Source organism: Hypomesus nipponensis, chromosome 26 (genome assembly GCF_054491055.1).
Source record: "Hypomesus nipponensis isolate SF chromosome 26, ASM5449105v1, whole genome shotgun sequence".
Taxonomy (NCBI): Eukaryota; Metazoa; Chordata; class Actinopteri; order Osmeriformes; family Osmeridae; genus Hypomesus; species Hypomesus nipponensis.
This window is the reverse complement of record NC_140386.1, coordinates 7,975,001-7,990,753: the sequence shown is the minus strand read 5'-3', so window position 1 is coordinate 7,990,753 and position 15,753 is coordinate 7,975,001. Positions and strand designations below refer to the sequence as shown.

Here is a 15,753-nt window from a genome sequence, read left to right as displayed (position 1 = left end):
TGCAAACTGAAAATATTGGAAAATATTTTTTCTACCTTTCGAACCTTTTTTTTTTTTTTTTTTCGAAAGAATTGTTTCAACCTTTCAAAACTGTTTTCCAAAACAGATAATCAAAAACGTAGTTTTATTTTTTTTTTCAACATAAAAAAAAACTAAATTCACACATGAAGTGAAAGGAGAGGATATGAGAAGCCTAGATAAGAATACAATAGAGTACATTAGAATCCATTGATGTGTTTGAACGTTTCATGTGTTTGTTTAAGGACAGTCTGAATTATTTCCTATACCACCCCTGAATGGCAGCCATATGTGATTTGAACTTAATTACTATGCCTTGCAGTTACCATTATAGTCCACACGGTGTCACACTACTCAACTAAATTAAGAGTGACATAACCAATGTGTCCAAGGAATTGATTTTACGTACAAGTCATGCTTATTTTCTTACTGAACACAACTAGTTAAGAGGAAAGGATTGTCCTTTGGCATGGATGTGTACGGTCGATTTTCCACGGACGAAAGTATCGTTGTAGGAAATATGATCGGCTTTTACTGGTTAAAGATATGAACTGGACTGACCACACTTTTAAACATTTTACATTTTTAAGACAATGGCATAGTCTGAAGAGTAAAACAATCTAAATCTACTCTTGTGTATATCCGTACACCACAGTCAGTAAATTTGTGAGCGTAGTAGTTGAAGATATTTGACAAGGGATGGGCGTTGTCCATTCAAATTTGTCCATTCTGTGATTGTTGTCACGCCTCCAAACGGAGTGTGTGATGGCCGCTCTACCGAACTTGGTTCAAACCAGTTTTTTAGAGCTCAAGTCCCGCCCAGAAAACTAACTAGTTTTGGGTCAAAAGAGTCATTGGTCATCACGTGGTGAGGTCTAAATAGTGCGTTCAGCAGCCCCGCATAGATTGAATTCAGCGCAAAACCGGCAAAACTGAGGGGCGGCTCTGACATCTAAACGAAGTACCACAGCCATTGGGTTTTAATCCTACCTCATGCTAAGTTTTTATTTGCCTTCCCGTTGTCAGTCACTGGTTCCCTACAGTTGCCAGCATCAACAGGGTAGTGTGTGTATCACACACCGGGGGCTGAAGAGGGTGACGCGCGATCACCAGGAAAAAATTAAAAGGGGCGATAAACGCACCAACAGAAAAGGCCCATTCGATGTCAGCTGGGTTTTTATATGTTTTGGATGATTTGACATTTTCAACGTTTTCGGAGAATATTGGCTGTCGTGGTTGGAGCAAATGGGGCGTTTCGTTAGCTGCGTTAGCTAGCTAGCTGTCTATCAATGTGGCTAACACTAAACAGCCTGCCTAGCCAGTCTCACGGACTACCAGGCTAATATCTGGCCAGGTCAGTATTGCTTGCCAGAAAGGATCAGGCTAAAGTGTTTTCCCCGCCAGAGGAGCTAACAACTTGTTGCACAAATTCTAGTTTGGGGTGTAACGTAATAAAACGAGCCTGCTGGTCTGCTTGCACCAGCACTTTGGTCCGCTGGCTGATGGACAATTTGACAGGCGTTCATTGTCATTAACGGTAGTTAAAGCTTTTCAGTCCTGGTTTTGGGGCGGCTAGGCACAGCTAGCACGGAGTGCTGTACAGATGTTGTGGCACGCAACTTTGTCCTGTCATTTTTGGGACATACGCTGCTAGCAATGCAGCAGTAGATAAGTACACGACAGATTTAATACATTGGACAAGTGCCAGGGTTAGATACCCTAAAGACTAGATAAATTGTTCAGCAATAGCTTGCTAGCTAACTTGTAACGTTAGGGTTACTAGCTTTGGAAGCTTGTTAGCTGAGAATAATTACAGCCGACTGGCAATAATAGATTTGTGCTTTCTTGATTGTTGTTTGCGTGGTCCAGGTTTTCCCTTTCCCGGTTTGGTAGTAAATGTATGCAGCCAGGTAGTTCGCAAGATTTGCACGCAACCTGTCAGCTATTTGAATGACAGCTCGCGTCTGCAGGGAAGGCCAAACTTAGCCCCCGTAGCGTCGCTCAAGCAATTCTTTATTTTTTGGGGATCGTCTTTGGCTAGCTTTTCATTTGGCAGTGTTTTTTTTTGTGTTGTCCCTATGTAAATCGGGCTTTTACATTTTGCGGTGATGACTTTAGAATCCATGATGGCTTGTTGCTTGAGCGAGGAGGCGAAGGAGTCAAAACGAATCAACGCTGAGATCGATAAGCAGCTACGCCGAGACAAGAGAGATGCAAGGAGAGAGCTGAAACTGCTTCTGTTGGGTAAGGTACCATGTTGCTCTGGTCAATGCATTATCTTAAATGAAACAATGAGATTATATAATGGATTTAGCATGCAGGCCCATGAATGCACACAGTTCACATTCATCAAAAAGACTGCTGCCCTATAAAGATTCGATGCACTCCAAGCAAAGTGCCAGTGATAACACACGAGTACAGTGGCAGATATAGACCACCTTTCGACCGCACATGCAAACCCATTTTGTACACTATTAAAATTAATCTTCGGATAATTCATATAAACTAGCCTTAGCTGCAGTGTGTTATGCGAATGGCTGCTGCTGTCAAACATAGCTGGGTAGCTGTGCTAAGTGTGGAAGCATGAGGATTAGATTGATAGATCTGACTGAAGATGGTGGGTGTGTCTTGAAGTGCAGACATTGGCCGGGTTTCCCAGATTCGTTAAGAAGTTTTTAGCGTTAAGAGCTTCTTAACGAATCTGGGAAACCCGGCCATTGACTAGAAGTTACTGTTTGGAGCTTTCAAATGTTGATGTTGAGTTGCACATGTTAATTGGTTTATAGTGGTAATTAGATTTGTGAACGAGCCTTACTTACCCGAATTAAAACGATAGGCCTTAATCTGGATAACCCGGATTATCAAACAAGATTTTGGTCAGGTATCGTAGGAAGATATTAGGCTACTTGGCGAACCATAGTTTGACATGTGGTCACTATATATGACCCATGTTTTTCTACCTTACTCTGGTTCATAAGTCAGTAAATTCATAATGGCCTTGTGACTCTTATTATTGTAAATTATTATTAAAGGGAGAATCCACAATGCCATCCCCTCCTATGGAATGCTTTCAGTTAGGTTTGATTCTGAAGTTGGAAGAGATCATGTCTCTTAATTCCAAAACGGACAAATGACTTGTGTTTTTATTTAATGATCAGTTCTCGTTGAAGCTCTTTAGGACAGCGCAGTTGTGTTAACGTGGAGTTTGTTTCTTTAGCCGGCGCCTCCTGTTTTAAACCCTCCGCAAACTCGCTTCCATTCTTCCTCGGACTTTGTAATCAATTTAAGTTTTGCAGCTGTTTTTCTGTGCGTGGCCTTGGCCTGAGAGCTGGACACAAGCTAGTACACCTCTCACTGGGTCTTCAGACAACACCAGTAGCCTATGCACTGCCACCATACAATTGGCCATTGTGTGAAGATCTCTGCTGAGAAGAAGAAAAAATAAAACCGAATCTACAAGATTAGCCTTCACTGGGAGCTTGCTTGATGGCTGTCCTAAAGTGAAATTTCCTGGGAGTTGAAATGTGATAGTAATTTGGGCCTAATGTGATTAAGCCTACCAGCTGATGCAGCTGTGGTAGTGGGCCTGCTGGAGGAGGGAGGGAGGGAGGGAAGGAGGGAGGGAGGGAAGGAGGGAAGGCAGCGTGTGTCGGCCTAGCCTGTTAGCAGAACGCTGTGTCCTGAAGAGTCAGTCATCTGTGCCTTTTCCACAAACATCCTGATCTCCTGTCTCCCCTCCAGGAACACCCCGATCAATGCTTCCTGCACCTGAGAGATCTGAGATTAAACTGGTTTAATCGTATTTTTTGTATATTTTTGTATAAATTTTTTTTTTAAATCATTGTTGCACTGTGCCAGGTGAAATGCAGAGCATTCATTGGCTACTGAAACGACTGAAATGCTGTTTGAACTGTGCACTTTTTACCCTCAGTTTCACTGCTGGTCTTTAATATGTAAATGTGGTAGTATTTTACTTCCTGGTGGGTGTTGGTGATATCCAGTAAACCAAGTCCTAATTATCCCTAACCCTGGTGATGACACCTTGAACACACACTCACTCTAGGCCAGTGTGCGCAGGAAAAACATACTCAATTCTAAGCCAATATTTACCATGACAAAACATGGCGTTTTAATTCCTTTTTGTTTTGCACGCTTACTGCCCGTCTTGCCAAATACATATATTAACAAGCTGGGCTTTGTTGAGACTCTCGCCACAAGGTCAGGTGGCGCGGAATGTGTGTTTGGTTTTCGGCACACCCAAAGATCTCCGAAGGAGCTTGCTCTCAAGATGTTTTCCCCTGCGACATGCTAGCCCTTTGTCACTGCTCCTTCACCAGGACACCAGCAGTACGTCGATACATCAGATGACTAATCACTTGTCAGCTTAGCCCGTTTCCTACAAATCTTCGGTCTGGGCTGGTTCGGGGCATCCGACCCATCGTTTGGTTTATGGTGCCTCGCTGTCAATTATTTAGTCGAATCAATGTTATATAGCCCTAGACCTACATGCGGCTATGGGTTTTCCATCCACTCCAGCTACACCATGTGCGTTTGATTTGTGTGTAGCCACAGTCGGCTCTCACTCGCAATGATTCATATCCCCATCTTTCCTCTAAAGGGTGGAGCTATCTGTCACGTATCATTTGGACCGGAAGTAAATTAATCTCACCTCATCATCTACATAGTCTAAACATTTATAGCTGTCAAAGGGCTAGGGAAGTTAGCAGTGGTGCATTTTTGCGCCTTTTTTGATGAAAGCTGTTGCCTCTCCCCAGACCAAGCCCTAAAAGGCTTTTGAGACGTTACCCTTTGACCCCATGGGCTCGTTCATTTGCATGACTGCTTGGGCGCTCTTTTCTGGCTGGTCCTGGTGGAACATTCTGGTGTTTTTTTTTTTTTTGCTTTCGGTTTCAGTCTTGATCTGCACGGCTTTGCTTGTCGACAAATCCACACGCCTGAATTGGGGATTACGTTGCGTCCAGGGATTTCTCAAGAGTCCGCCTGTTTTCTTAGAAGCGCCACCCACACACACACACACACACACACACACACACACACAGTCTGGCTCGCAGGACACTGACTGAGGTGACCGCATGTTCCCCCCCGTGCACTGGGGCACCCAGAACTGATCCCCCGCCTTCTCGCTATCTGCAGACAGCGGTGTGGTCCTGGACCCAAACCTATCTTCTCTCTACTACGCGTGTGTGTGTGTGTACCCACTATATACATTCAGCTGAGTAATCGTATAGATACAGAATGTCAAGAGGAAGGAGAATTGTTTTCCTTCTCGAGGTGTATCGTCATTCACCACCGACACCTCAGTGCCGGCGTTTGTGTCGACTGACTGGTGCTACGCAAGACAAAGGCTGTGTTTTGCATGTGGGGGTCTGGTTATATCGGCATGCAAATTGGTGGGAAGCCACAGGATTTACGTGCGCCACAGAACGCTTTCCAGGAGCCTCGTAAAAGTGAACCGCCGGCACTCTCTGCTTGACCGCCAGAGCGAGCGGATTAATATATTTAAAACTTGTCGGCCGATTCGCGATAACGCGTCGAAACGTTAAGTTGTGGCGTTAAGTGCGTCGACCGTGTCAGTGGAGGGACTTGTGGTTCTAACCTGGTGTTTATCTGTGCTGTTGGTTGAGCAAACACCATCTCATGTTGACACACCCTGAGTTTCGACAGTTATGTGACAGTCTGTGCCTGTGGACAGCTTTAACCCCCCCCCCCCTCCCCCTGTAACAATGTGCTGATGTACCGTACATCATGTACAGAGGGGGGGGGATTCGAACCTGACACCTCTTGATCGGTTCACCATCAGGATCGTCAGGATATAGCTCTGTGGTAAGGTCTCTTTACGGGGCTGGATCTGAGGGGGAAGCCTGGCCTGTGATGGAGGGAGGATTTGGGGGGTGATGATGGGCTTTTCCGGGGTGTTATGTTACACAAGCTAGGCCTCTGCACCAAGGGCGACATGCATGAAGTCTGACCTATAAAGTCAGACTCCGTGTTGTGTGTTGAAGTCTTGAGGTTTCAGCTTCAGAGCAGCCGGTATAAAATAAATAAATACAAATGTGTGGGTGAATACCTTTTTTTAGATGCAGCACATTTCTGAGGAAAAGTGAGAAGTTAGACTTAATAATTGGATTAGTCCCAAGGAAAGGTTGAAAAACTCCGGAACTTCTCCCAGTTTGGAACATTGGTCCAGTGCAGTACAGGGGGTTAGATTAGATGGGAACCAAAATAGGCAAAATGATTAAATGGATATTGAAGTCCTGTAGAAGGGAAAAGAATTCAGAGAATGTTGTCTGAACTGGAATAGAGAATTTCTCGCTGTAGAGATGGATGTTAGGTCCGCCCCCACATACAGACCTCTCCTTCCATCACAGACAGGAAACCTACTACTGAACCTACAATACAGGCGCAGAGAGGCAGAGAGGCAGAGAGGCAGAGAGGCAGAGAGGCAGAGAGGCAGAGAGGCAGAGAGGCAGAGAGGCAGAGAGGCAGAGAGGCAGAGAGGCAGAGAGGCAGAGAGAGACAGATCTCCCTAGATTGTCCTTCTTTATTGTTCAAAGGAAAACCTGTGAGGGGGAAAAAAAATATCTTAACAACACGGTGGATATTCTTGGCTGGATGAGGCGCCGTGGCAACAGGTGGCGAGGCAGGCCGTGTGCAGCCCACACAGCCTGCCCAGTCTGCTGTGTGGAGGAACAGGAAGCAGGCTGAGCCAGGCATCCGCACCCAACACACAGCCGGGGGGGGGAGGGGGAGGTGGGGGGGAGGGGAGGGGAGGTGGTGGGGAGGGGGGCGCCATCTTGTGACAGGGTCACGGGAAATGAATAAGGAAGAATTTAATGTTTGTGGACTGGCGGGCTTGTCCGCCATCACAGCGCCCCCCGGGGGGCGAAACGCACAAACGCACCTCCCTCCGAGCAGCGCGGAGGAGGCGTCGCTCTCTCTCCGGAGCGTCTCTTTCTCCGGAGCGTCTCTTTCTCCGGAGCGTCTCTTTCTCCGGAGCGTCTCTCTCTCCGGAGCGTCTCTCTCTCCGGAGCGACTCTCTCCGGAGCGACTCTCTCCGAGGTCACTCTCTCTCCGGAGCGACTCTCTCCGAGGTCACTCTCTCTCCGGAGCGACTCTCTCTCCGGAGCGACTCTCTCCGAGGTGACTCTCTCCGGAGCGACTCTCTCTCCGGAGCGTCTCTATCTCCGGAGCGACTCTCTCCGAGGTGACTCTCTCTCCGGAGCGACTCTCTCTCCGGAGCGACCCTCTCCGGAGCGACTCTCTCTCCGGAGCGACTCTCTCCGAGGTGACTGTCTCTCCGGAGCGACTCTCTCCGGAGCGACTCTCTCTCCGGAGCGACTCTCTCTCCGGAGCGACTCTCCGCCGCACCTGGAGAAGCCGCAGGACGGAGCACTGTGGCCGGAGTGTCTGAGAAGCTTTCTGCTGACCTGGCTTCCGCATAGCAGATAGAGAATCATTTACAAAGAGGGGGCCCAGCTCCTCTACTTTGTCACACCGGGTGCCCTGAGAGGGCGAGAGCAGGAGCGAGAGGGCGAGAGAGAGGGCGAGAGAGAGGGCGAGAGAGAGGGCGAGAGAGAGGGCGAGAGAGAGGGCGAGAGAGAGGGCGAGAGAGAGGGCGAGAGAGAGGGCGAGGAGAGCAGGAGAGAGAGGGCGAGGAGAGAGAGGGAAGGAAACCGATGGCTCGCTCAGGTTGCTGTCGGAGACTCCGGTCACCAGCCCGGCTAAAATGGAAATGTGTATATAATGTTTTTTTTGTTTGGTTTGGTCGTTCTAAGCAGGGCTAGTGGTTGTTAAGAAGGATCCGGAAAAGACCAAGGGTGTGTGTGTGGTTCGTTTCCCCTTCGCCGGACTGTACCATTTAACTGTTAAAAGGTGGAGTTGTTTTCCGATGTCGGTTGGGTCAAGCGCAGGATCAAAACATGGCAACGGTGTCGTCAGTTGAATGACGCACGCACTCGGGGCTGCGTCTTTCGGGGATGGGTCCAGTTGTCTGTCGGTATTCTCCTGGAAACCGATAGAGGGGTTGCCATGGAAACCACCATGCCCACCCACCCACACACCCCCCCCCTCTCTCGCGCACACATGCGCGCTCCTCCCCCAGGCTACAGCCTGCTTGTATACCAACGTAATGTGTTTTAGTTTTTTTTCTGTGAAGGACAGGATAGCGCCGTGCCACCACGGATAGTTTCCTCCAAGGTGGAGGAGGAGACCCTAACTGAGCTGATTTGTGTGTTTGTCGATGGGTTCCCTGGAAAATTCTGGAACCCCTCTGGCTGCCTGCATTGATTTCTCATGACTGACCCAGTGCTTGCCTGTGACTGCACGCACTTACACACAGACACACAGAGTATACACACATACATACTGTACCTGATATGGCATTAATGACCCTGTGTCCTTGCCATGTTCCCCCAGCCCCCCCCCCCCCGCTTGTGTCAGAGCTTCATCCAGGGCTGATAGGCTTCTCTCCTCTTTGTACCTTCAGAGGGAGCCAATGAGCCGGGGTCGTGTCTGGCCCTCACTTAATTGTGGCCTCCGCTCATTGAAGTCAGACTGAAGGAAACTCTCTGTCTTGCCTGACCTCCTTTTCAGAGCTAGCCTCTGGAGGGGAGGGGAGGGGAGGGGAGGGGAGGGGAGGGGAGGGGAGGGAGCGAGGGAGTAGGCACTCATCCATGCAGTTTCAGCAAGAAAAGTCATACTGATATGCTTAGCCATCACGCAGACTAGATGGATGTGTGTTTTACAGGCCTCCTCTTGTGATCCCCCACAGGCAGACAAAGACGTGTGTGTTGTGACGACCCCTCGATCCCCCACAGTAGATCAGACCCAGTACGTGATGCAGTATGAGACTCTGCTCGGCCCCCTACGCTCAGGACTCTTTCGGGAGCGAGCTAGCGTAAAGCGCTTTTGAAGCGTGTCACTATAATCCCAGAATGTGTAGACTTCACTTTTTGTCGCTCCGTCGGAACGTGAGCGGTTCTCCTGACGAGCGCCGTCCGAACGTAGCTGGTTTTGACAGTTGGAGCGGAGTCTCCCGCCTCTTTTGTTTAGAAATTTATTTTTTAATTCTTTTTTAATTTAGATTTTTAAAATTATTTTTATTATTTGCTGAAAGGCTTTAACGTCTCAATTTCCCTGTGGGATTAAGCCTCCCTCCCTCCCTCCCTCCCTCCCTCCCTCCCTCCCTCCCTCCCTCCCTCCCTCCCTCCCTCCCTCCCTCCCTCCCTCCCTCCCTCCCTCCCTCCCTCCCTCCCTCCCTCCCTCCCTCCCTCCCTCCCTCCCTCCCTCCCTCCCTCCCTCCCTCCCTCCCTCCCTCCCTCCCTCCCTCCCTCCCTCCCTCCCTCCCTCCCTCCAGGTTGTCTAGGTTTAAAAGAAGGCAGGCGTTTCACAGCAAGCAGGTCCACAGCGACGGGGGAAAACACCCGTTACGCAACGGGTCTGTTTCATGCAGCTCCCTGCCCTGGCATGTGTGCCAAGGTTGGAGAGCAAACACAGAAAGCGGATGGAGGAGGGGGAAGGGTGAGAGGAGGACAAGGAAAGGGTACTAACCGGAAAAGGTTCAGGAAGTTCCAGAATCAAGGAAAACGTAGTGCCATCCAGCCGCTTGGCGTGGGTGTTTAAGGGTGGGTGGAGAATAGTCCATATGACGTTCCCCTTGACTGTTATTGCTGTTTTTGTGTGTGTGTTCTGAAGCATCTGGAAATGCAGAAGTCATGCTGGATATGCCGGGGGGGTTGAAGAGCCCTGCTCCCTATCTCTCCCTGCCAAGTGACTGTACTGTGGTACAACCTGACTAAGGCTTCAAAACGTGTGGGGGCTGAGGCTAGTTTTCAAGCGTTTTCCATTGTCATACAGGAAATTAACACGATGGAGTACTCCATAATGTCTAATGGTCCAAGCTTAGACACAGCTCACCGTTAGCATTGTCCAAGACTAGACACGGATAACCGCTCGTATTGTCCAAGATTAAACAGAGCTAACCACCAGTATTGTCCAAGCCTAGACACAGCTAACCACTCGTATTGCCCAAGACTAGACCGCTAACCACTCGTATTGTCCAAGCCTAGACACAGCTAACCACTAGTATTGTCCAAGACTAGGCACAGCTAACCACTCGTATTGCCCAAGACTAGACCGCTAACCACTCGTATTGTCCAAGCCTAGACACAGCTAACCACTAGTATTGTCCAAGACTAGGCACAGCTGACCACTCGTATTGTCCAAGCCTAGACACAGCTAACCACTAGTATTGTCCAAGACTAGGCACAGCTAACCACTCGTATTGTCCAAGACTAGGCACAGCTAACCATTTTAGTATTAATAAGTGTCCCTGATGGCTCAGTGGAGAAGTATGTGGACAATGAAAGTCAAGGGGTCTTGGGTTCAAATCCCATGGAAGTCTGCAATGGTCTTTCCTTGCCGACACTGTCTAAGGGGGTCAGATGGCTTAGTGGTTAGGGAGTCGGGCTATTAATCAGAAGGTTGTTGGTTCAATTCCCGGCTGTGCAAAATGACGTTGTGTCTTTGGGCAAGGCACTTCACCCTACTTGCCTCGGGGGGAATGTCCCTGTACTTACTGTAAGTCGCTCTGGATAAGAGCGTCTGCTTAATGACTAAATATAAATGTATTACCTTACCTCCATCTCAGGCACAGGTGAGAGTGGCAAGAGCACCTTCATCAAGCAGATGCGCATCATCCACGGCACGGGCTACACGGACGAGGACAAGCGCAGCTTCACCAAGCTGGTCTACCAGAACATCTTCACCTCTATGCAGTCCATGATCCGCGCCACCGAAAACCTCAACATCCAGTTCAAGTACGAACAGAACAAGGTGAGCGTACCAGCTTAAACATGGCCACTTTTTGGACCGGGTAAAAATATTTTTCGATACCCACCCTCTACATCACATGTGTCAAACTCCGGTCCTCGAGGGCCGCTGTCCTGCATGTTTTAGATGTTTCCCTGCTCGAACACACCTGATTCAATTAAATGGGTTGTTATAACGACCATTCATTAGAATCAGGTGAGCTGGATCAGGGAAACATCTAAAACATGCAGGACAGCGGCCCTCGAGGACCGGAGTTTGACACCCCTGCTCTACATGAAGACGGTTACTAACCTTTTATCGTACTTTTACCGTATTGCCATAGTACCTGTTCTTGAATTGTCTCCCTTCCTTTCTGTCAGCCCAGGCAATCTCGGCGCCCGATTGTCCAGTCAAAGTTTATACATTCGCATCATCGAATGCAAACCATATTCAAACAGACCGTAAAACTGGTTGTAAACCAAGCCATAAAATTATAATGGACTGCTTCTCCAATCTACTCAGTCCAGGAGCTTAGGGCAGGGCACATGCTGAAACGAGGCCTCTTTTGAAACTGGAAACTGAATCGGGATGGTCTCAAGACGAGGTGTCATGCATCGTCCGGGAAACGCCAAAGCATAGCCGTCTTTATTTCAGCGAATCTTTGCGACTGAACAAAATAACGCAAGCTCGCGGTTAATGCAGTCAAACGTCACATTTTGAGCTGTTCTCCTGCTGTCTGCCCACCCCCCCCCCCCGCTCTTTCTAGTCCCACGCTCTGCTGGTGCGCGAGGTGGACGTGGAGAAGGTGTCTTCGTTCGACCAGCCCTACATCAGTGCAATAAAGATGCTGTGGACAGACCCGGGCATCCAGGAAGCTTACGACCGCAGAAGGGAATACCAGCTGTCTGACTCCACCAAATAGTACGTACACCCAGACACAGGGAGAGAGAGGGAGAGGGGGGGAGAGAGGGAGAGGAAAAGGGGGGGAGAGAGGGAGAGAAAGGGAGAAGGAGAGAGAGAGAGAGAGAGAGATGGGGGGAAGGGGGGGGGGAAGAGGGGAGAGGGGAGAGGGAGGGAGGGGGGCAGAGGGGGAGAGAGAGGGAGAGGGAGAGGAAGAGGGGGGGAGAGGGAGAGGGAGAGGGAGGGAGAGAGGGGGAGGGGGAGAGAGAGGGCGGGGGGGGAATGAAAACCAGCTTTTTGTCTGACTCTCCAATGTGTTTGTTTGAGCTAACCCATGAAACTGTACCTGAATGCACCGAGGTGATGCCTTGTATGAAAGGAGGATAGCTCAACAACAGCAATATCTGCGTTTTAAATGTACAGGTCGTCGCGCTGGCTAAATTGTAAATGTGTTAGGGTCTTGATTAGCTTGAAACTACTGTCCGTGTGTGTGTGTGTGTGTGTGTGTGTGTGTGCAGCATCTAGCATGGGTGTCACCTGTACCCCCCCCGCCCCCCTTCATTCCACAGTTACCTTAGTGATTTAGAGCGCATAGCGACAGCGGGGTACGTGCCCACGCAGCAGGACGTGCTGCGGGTTCGAGTCCCCACTACCGGCATCATTGAGTACCCTTTTGACCTGGAGACTATAATCTTCAGGTACGGGTGTGAGGCCCCGCCCCCCTCGCCGCCGCTGCCCCCGCCGACGCCGCTGTCTCCACGCCACCTCCGCTACGCACAGAGCACTGACGGCACGCTGTATGAGACGACAGACGAGAACACACAACGCAGTATCACACACACAACTGTAACCAAGATATGGGCTATAGCATGGATTGTTCCATTTGGGGGTCCATTCCAAGGGGGGGGGGGGGAGGATAAGGTTGTTAGAATCGAACGATTGTTCACATCGAGTCTCATAAAGCTGCCGTCAGGGACTGTACTAACCTTCTGAGAGAGACGCGGGGGCAACCCGCCTGCAGAGCCCTCAGGAACGAGCTCTCCTGTTAGGGATTACGGTGCCTCCAGAGCCCTCAGGAACGAGCTCTCCTGTTAGGGATTACGGTGCCTCCAGAGCCCTCAGGAACGAGCTCTCCTGTTAGGGATTACGGTGCCTCCAGAGCCCTCAGGAACGAGCTCTCCTGTTAGGGATTACGGTGCCTCCAGAGCCCTCAGGAACGAGCTCTCCTGTTAGGGATTACGGTGCCTCCAGAGCCCTCAGGAACGAGCTCTCCTGTTAGGGATTACGGTGCCTCCAGAGCCCTCAGGAACGAGCTCTCCTGTTAGGGATTACGGTGCCTCCAGAGCCCTCAGGAACGAGCTCTCCTGTTAGGGACCCACAGCACTTCTTCTAGGGGGGTTAACTGCTGACATGCTTTACTCTCTTTCTCTCTCTCTCTTCCTCCCTCTCTTGTTGTCATCCCTGTCTCTCCCTGTGTCCAGCTACCTTAGTGATCTGGAGCGTATCGCAGAGTCGTCCTACCTGCCGACCCAGCAGGATGTGCTTAGGGTTCGCATCCCCACCACAGGGATTATAGAGTACCCTTTCGACTTGCAAAGCATCATTTTCAGGTAGAAGAGAACTTCACTTTGACTAACTCCCCACCCCCCCCCCCCCACCCCCCACCCCAGTGTGTCCTCCCCCGTTATGTTGTGATAGCAGAAACCATGTCGCTGACCCTCAGCCCCAGACGGCTCCCCGATTGGCTGGCAGCTCGATTCGAAGGCATTCTCAAGTGAACCGGGCAGATCTGACATTTCTCCCAGTGTGTGCGTTTTTTTTTTTTTCGACGAGAAAACGAGAAACTATGGAGTCCTGTAGACCCGGTTCAAAACTCGACGGCAAAGCAGATCGGCGGTGTGCGCGTGGTTCTCCAAGACCAGTGGAGAGAGAGCGGGGGAAGGGACGGAGGGAGAGGGGGAGGGAGGGGGATGAGTAGGAGGAGGACTAACAGGAGGAGGAGGACGGCGGAGGAGGACGGAGGAGGAGGACGAGGGGAGCCCCCAGGACCAGGCACAGGGAGGGAAAAACCAGCACTCATGTCGCCAGGATGCAGTATACACCGCCTGTCGTTTTCCTGGAGAGAGAGGGAGAGAGAGAGGGAGGGAGAGGGAGGGAGAGAGAGGGAGAGAGAGGGAGAGAGAGGGAGAGGGAGGGAGGGAGAGAGAGGGAGAGGGAGGGAGGGAGAGAGGGAGGGAGAGGGAGAGAGGGAGGGAGAGAGAGGGAGGGAGAGGGAGGGAGGGAGGGAGAGGGAGGGAGAGGGAGGGAGGGAGGGAGAGAGGGAGAGGGAGAGGGAGAGGGAGAGGGGGAGGGAGGGAGAGAGAGAGAGAAATCTGAGGAGGAGAGGGAGAGAGAGAGGGAGGGAGAGGGAGAGGGAGAGAGAGAAATCTGAGGAGGAGAGGGAGAGAGGGGAGCCTGGGGAACGAGAGTGCGATTACAAAAGAGTGCCGATCGATAGGAAGCCAGTGTGTCAGCCCTCCTACGCTCGGTGGCTCTCTAAATAACTCGCGGCTCACAGGAAGGTCGGACTGGAGAGGAACCCAGCGCTGCACAGCTGCTGAACCCACCAGATAACCAGGGGTGTGAATCACTGCCATGGCTCCCAGGCATCCACCTCAACCGCAGACACGTTCCAGTGTTCTAGAGCGGTGGTTCTCAACCCTGGTCCTCGGGGACCCCCTGTCCTGCACAATTGAGATTGTTTCCCTGCTCCAACACACCTGATTCAAATGAATGGGTCATTAACAGGCATCTGCATAACGATATAACGACCCATTCATTTGAATCTGGTGTGTTGGAGCAGGGGAACGTGTAGAACGTGCAGGTGCCCCGAGGGCCAGGGTTGAGAACCACTGTTCTAGAGAACACACGGAGAACCCCGCGATCTGAATGTGAAGGAACATGCAGCTCGAGGGAATGAGGGAATTGGGCCTTCCGTTTTTAAAAGAGACTTTGTGATGGTGGTTTTCTCTTAATGACAGACTACTGTGTGTGTGTGTGTGTGTGTGTGTGTGTGTGTGTGTGTGTGTGTGTGTGTGTGTGTGTGTGTGTGTGGGGGTGTGTGTGGGGGTGGGGGTGGGGGTGGGGGTGGGGGTGGGTGCGGTGGCTGGCTGCCTGGGAGACAGCTGTAGACGACAGCCCCTTTCACAGAGCACGTCTCCCATCAGCTCTCTCCTCCTAATTGCCTTTTTGAAGCAGTAGAAGGCGTTGTTTCTTTGGGCTCATTCCGCCCAGGCGCTGCCTGTCCTGGAAACCAGGTCACTCGTCCCTGCTGGAGGGAGGGGGCTGGTCTGATGGGGGGGGGGGGGGGTTTACGCAGGCAAAACCAGGAGGTGCCTCATCAGGACCCCCTTTGCTGTGTGGCGGGTGGGGCAGGAAGTGGCAGGATGTACATAGATGCTGGGAGGGGGAGTCAGATGGCTGAGCGCTTAGGAAATCGGGCTAGTAATCAGAATGTTGTGTCCATAGGCGAGGCACTTAACCCTACTTGCCTCGGGGGGGGGGGGGGGGGGAAATGTCCCTGTACTTACTGTAAGTCGCTCTGGATAAGAGCGTCTGCTGAATGACTAAATGAGGGGGAGAGAGACTCCTGATGTCTGCTTCTTTGCGTGATTTTGCAGAAATGTCGCATTTTTTTTTACTGACGGTTCCTGGCCAGCGTGCGTGGTCGGTGGTCATTTTTTTGGGTCCAGTCTGCGAGGATAGGGATTGAGCTCAAAGTTGACTGATGATCCCAGATGAGATGTGTGTGTGTGTGTGTGTGACCGAGCACAGCGGACGCTAGCTGGCCTGGTCTGAACTCTGCCAGAGGAGAGCCTCTCCTCTTAACGTCTTCGCAAACCGTTTTCCCCTCCCTTCATCCTCCTCCTCCTCCATCATCCCCTTCCCCCCCCTTCATCATCCACTGCCCCTCTACGCCAGCCCAGATGCAGCCCTTGGAGCTGATTCAGGTTTAAGGATGATGTC

General features: G+C 50.8%; 1 protein-coding gene across 5 annotated transcripts in view; it reads left to right on the top strand.

Annotated features, from left to right (window-relative positions):
- The first annotated feature begins 900 nt into the window (after nt 1-900).
- LOC146221288 (guanine nucleotide-binding protein subunit alpha-11) overlaps nt 901-15,753 on the top strand; it is a 22,670-nt gene continuing 7,817 nt past the window's right edge. The window contains exons 1-5 of one of the 5 annotated variants that reach the window (XM_084693142.1): nt 901-2,262; nt 10,688-10,872; nt 11,615-11,769; nt 12,318-12,446; nt 13,230-13,358. In XM_084693142.1, the coding sequence (XP_084549268.1) occupies nt 2,127-2,262; nt 10,688-10,872; nt 11,615-11,769; nt 12,318-12,446; nt 13,230-13,358 (734 nt within the window). In that variant the 5' untranslated portion in view covers nt 901-2,126. The remainder of the gene's footprint in view (nt 2,263-10,687; nt 10,873-11,614; nt 11,770-12,317; nt 12,447-13,229; nt 13,359-15,753) is intronic. The other 4 variants (XM_084693140.1, XM_084693141.1, XM_084693139.1 and 1 more) reach the window with 4 other exon arrangements.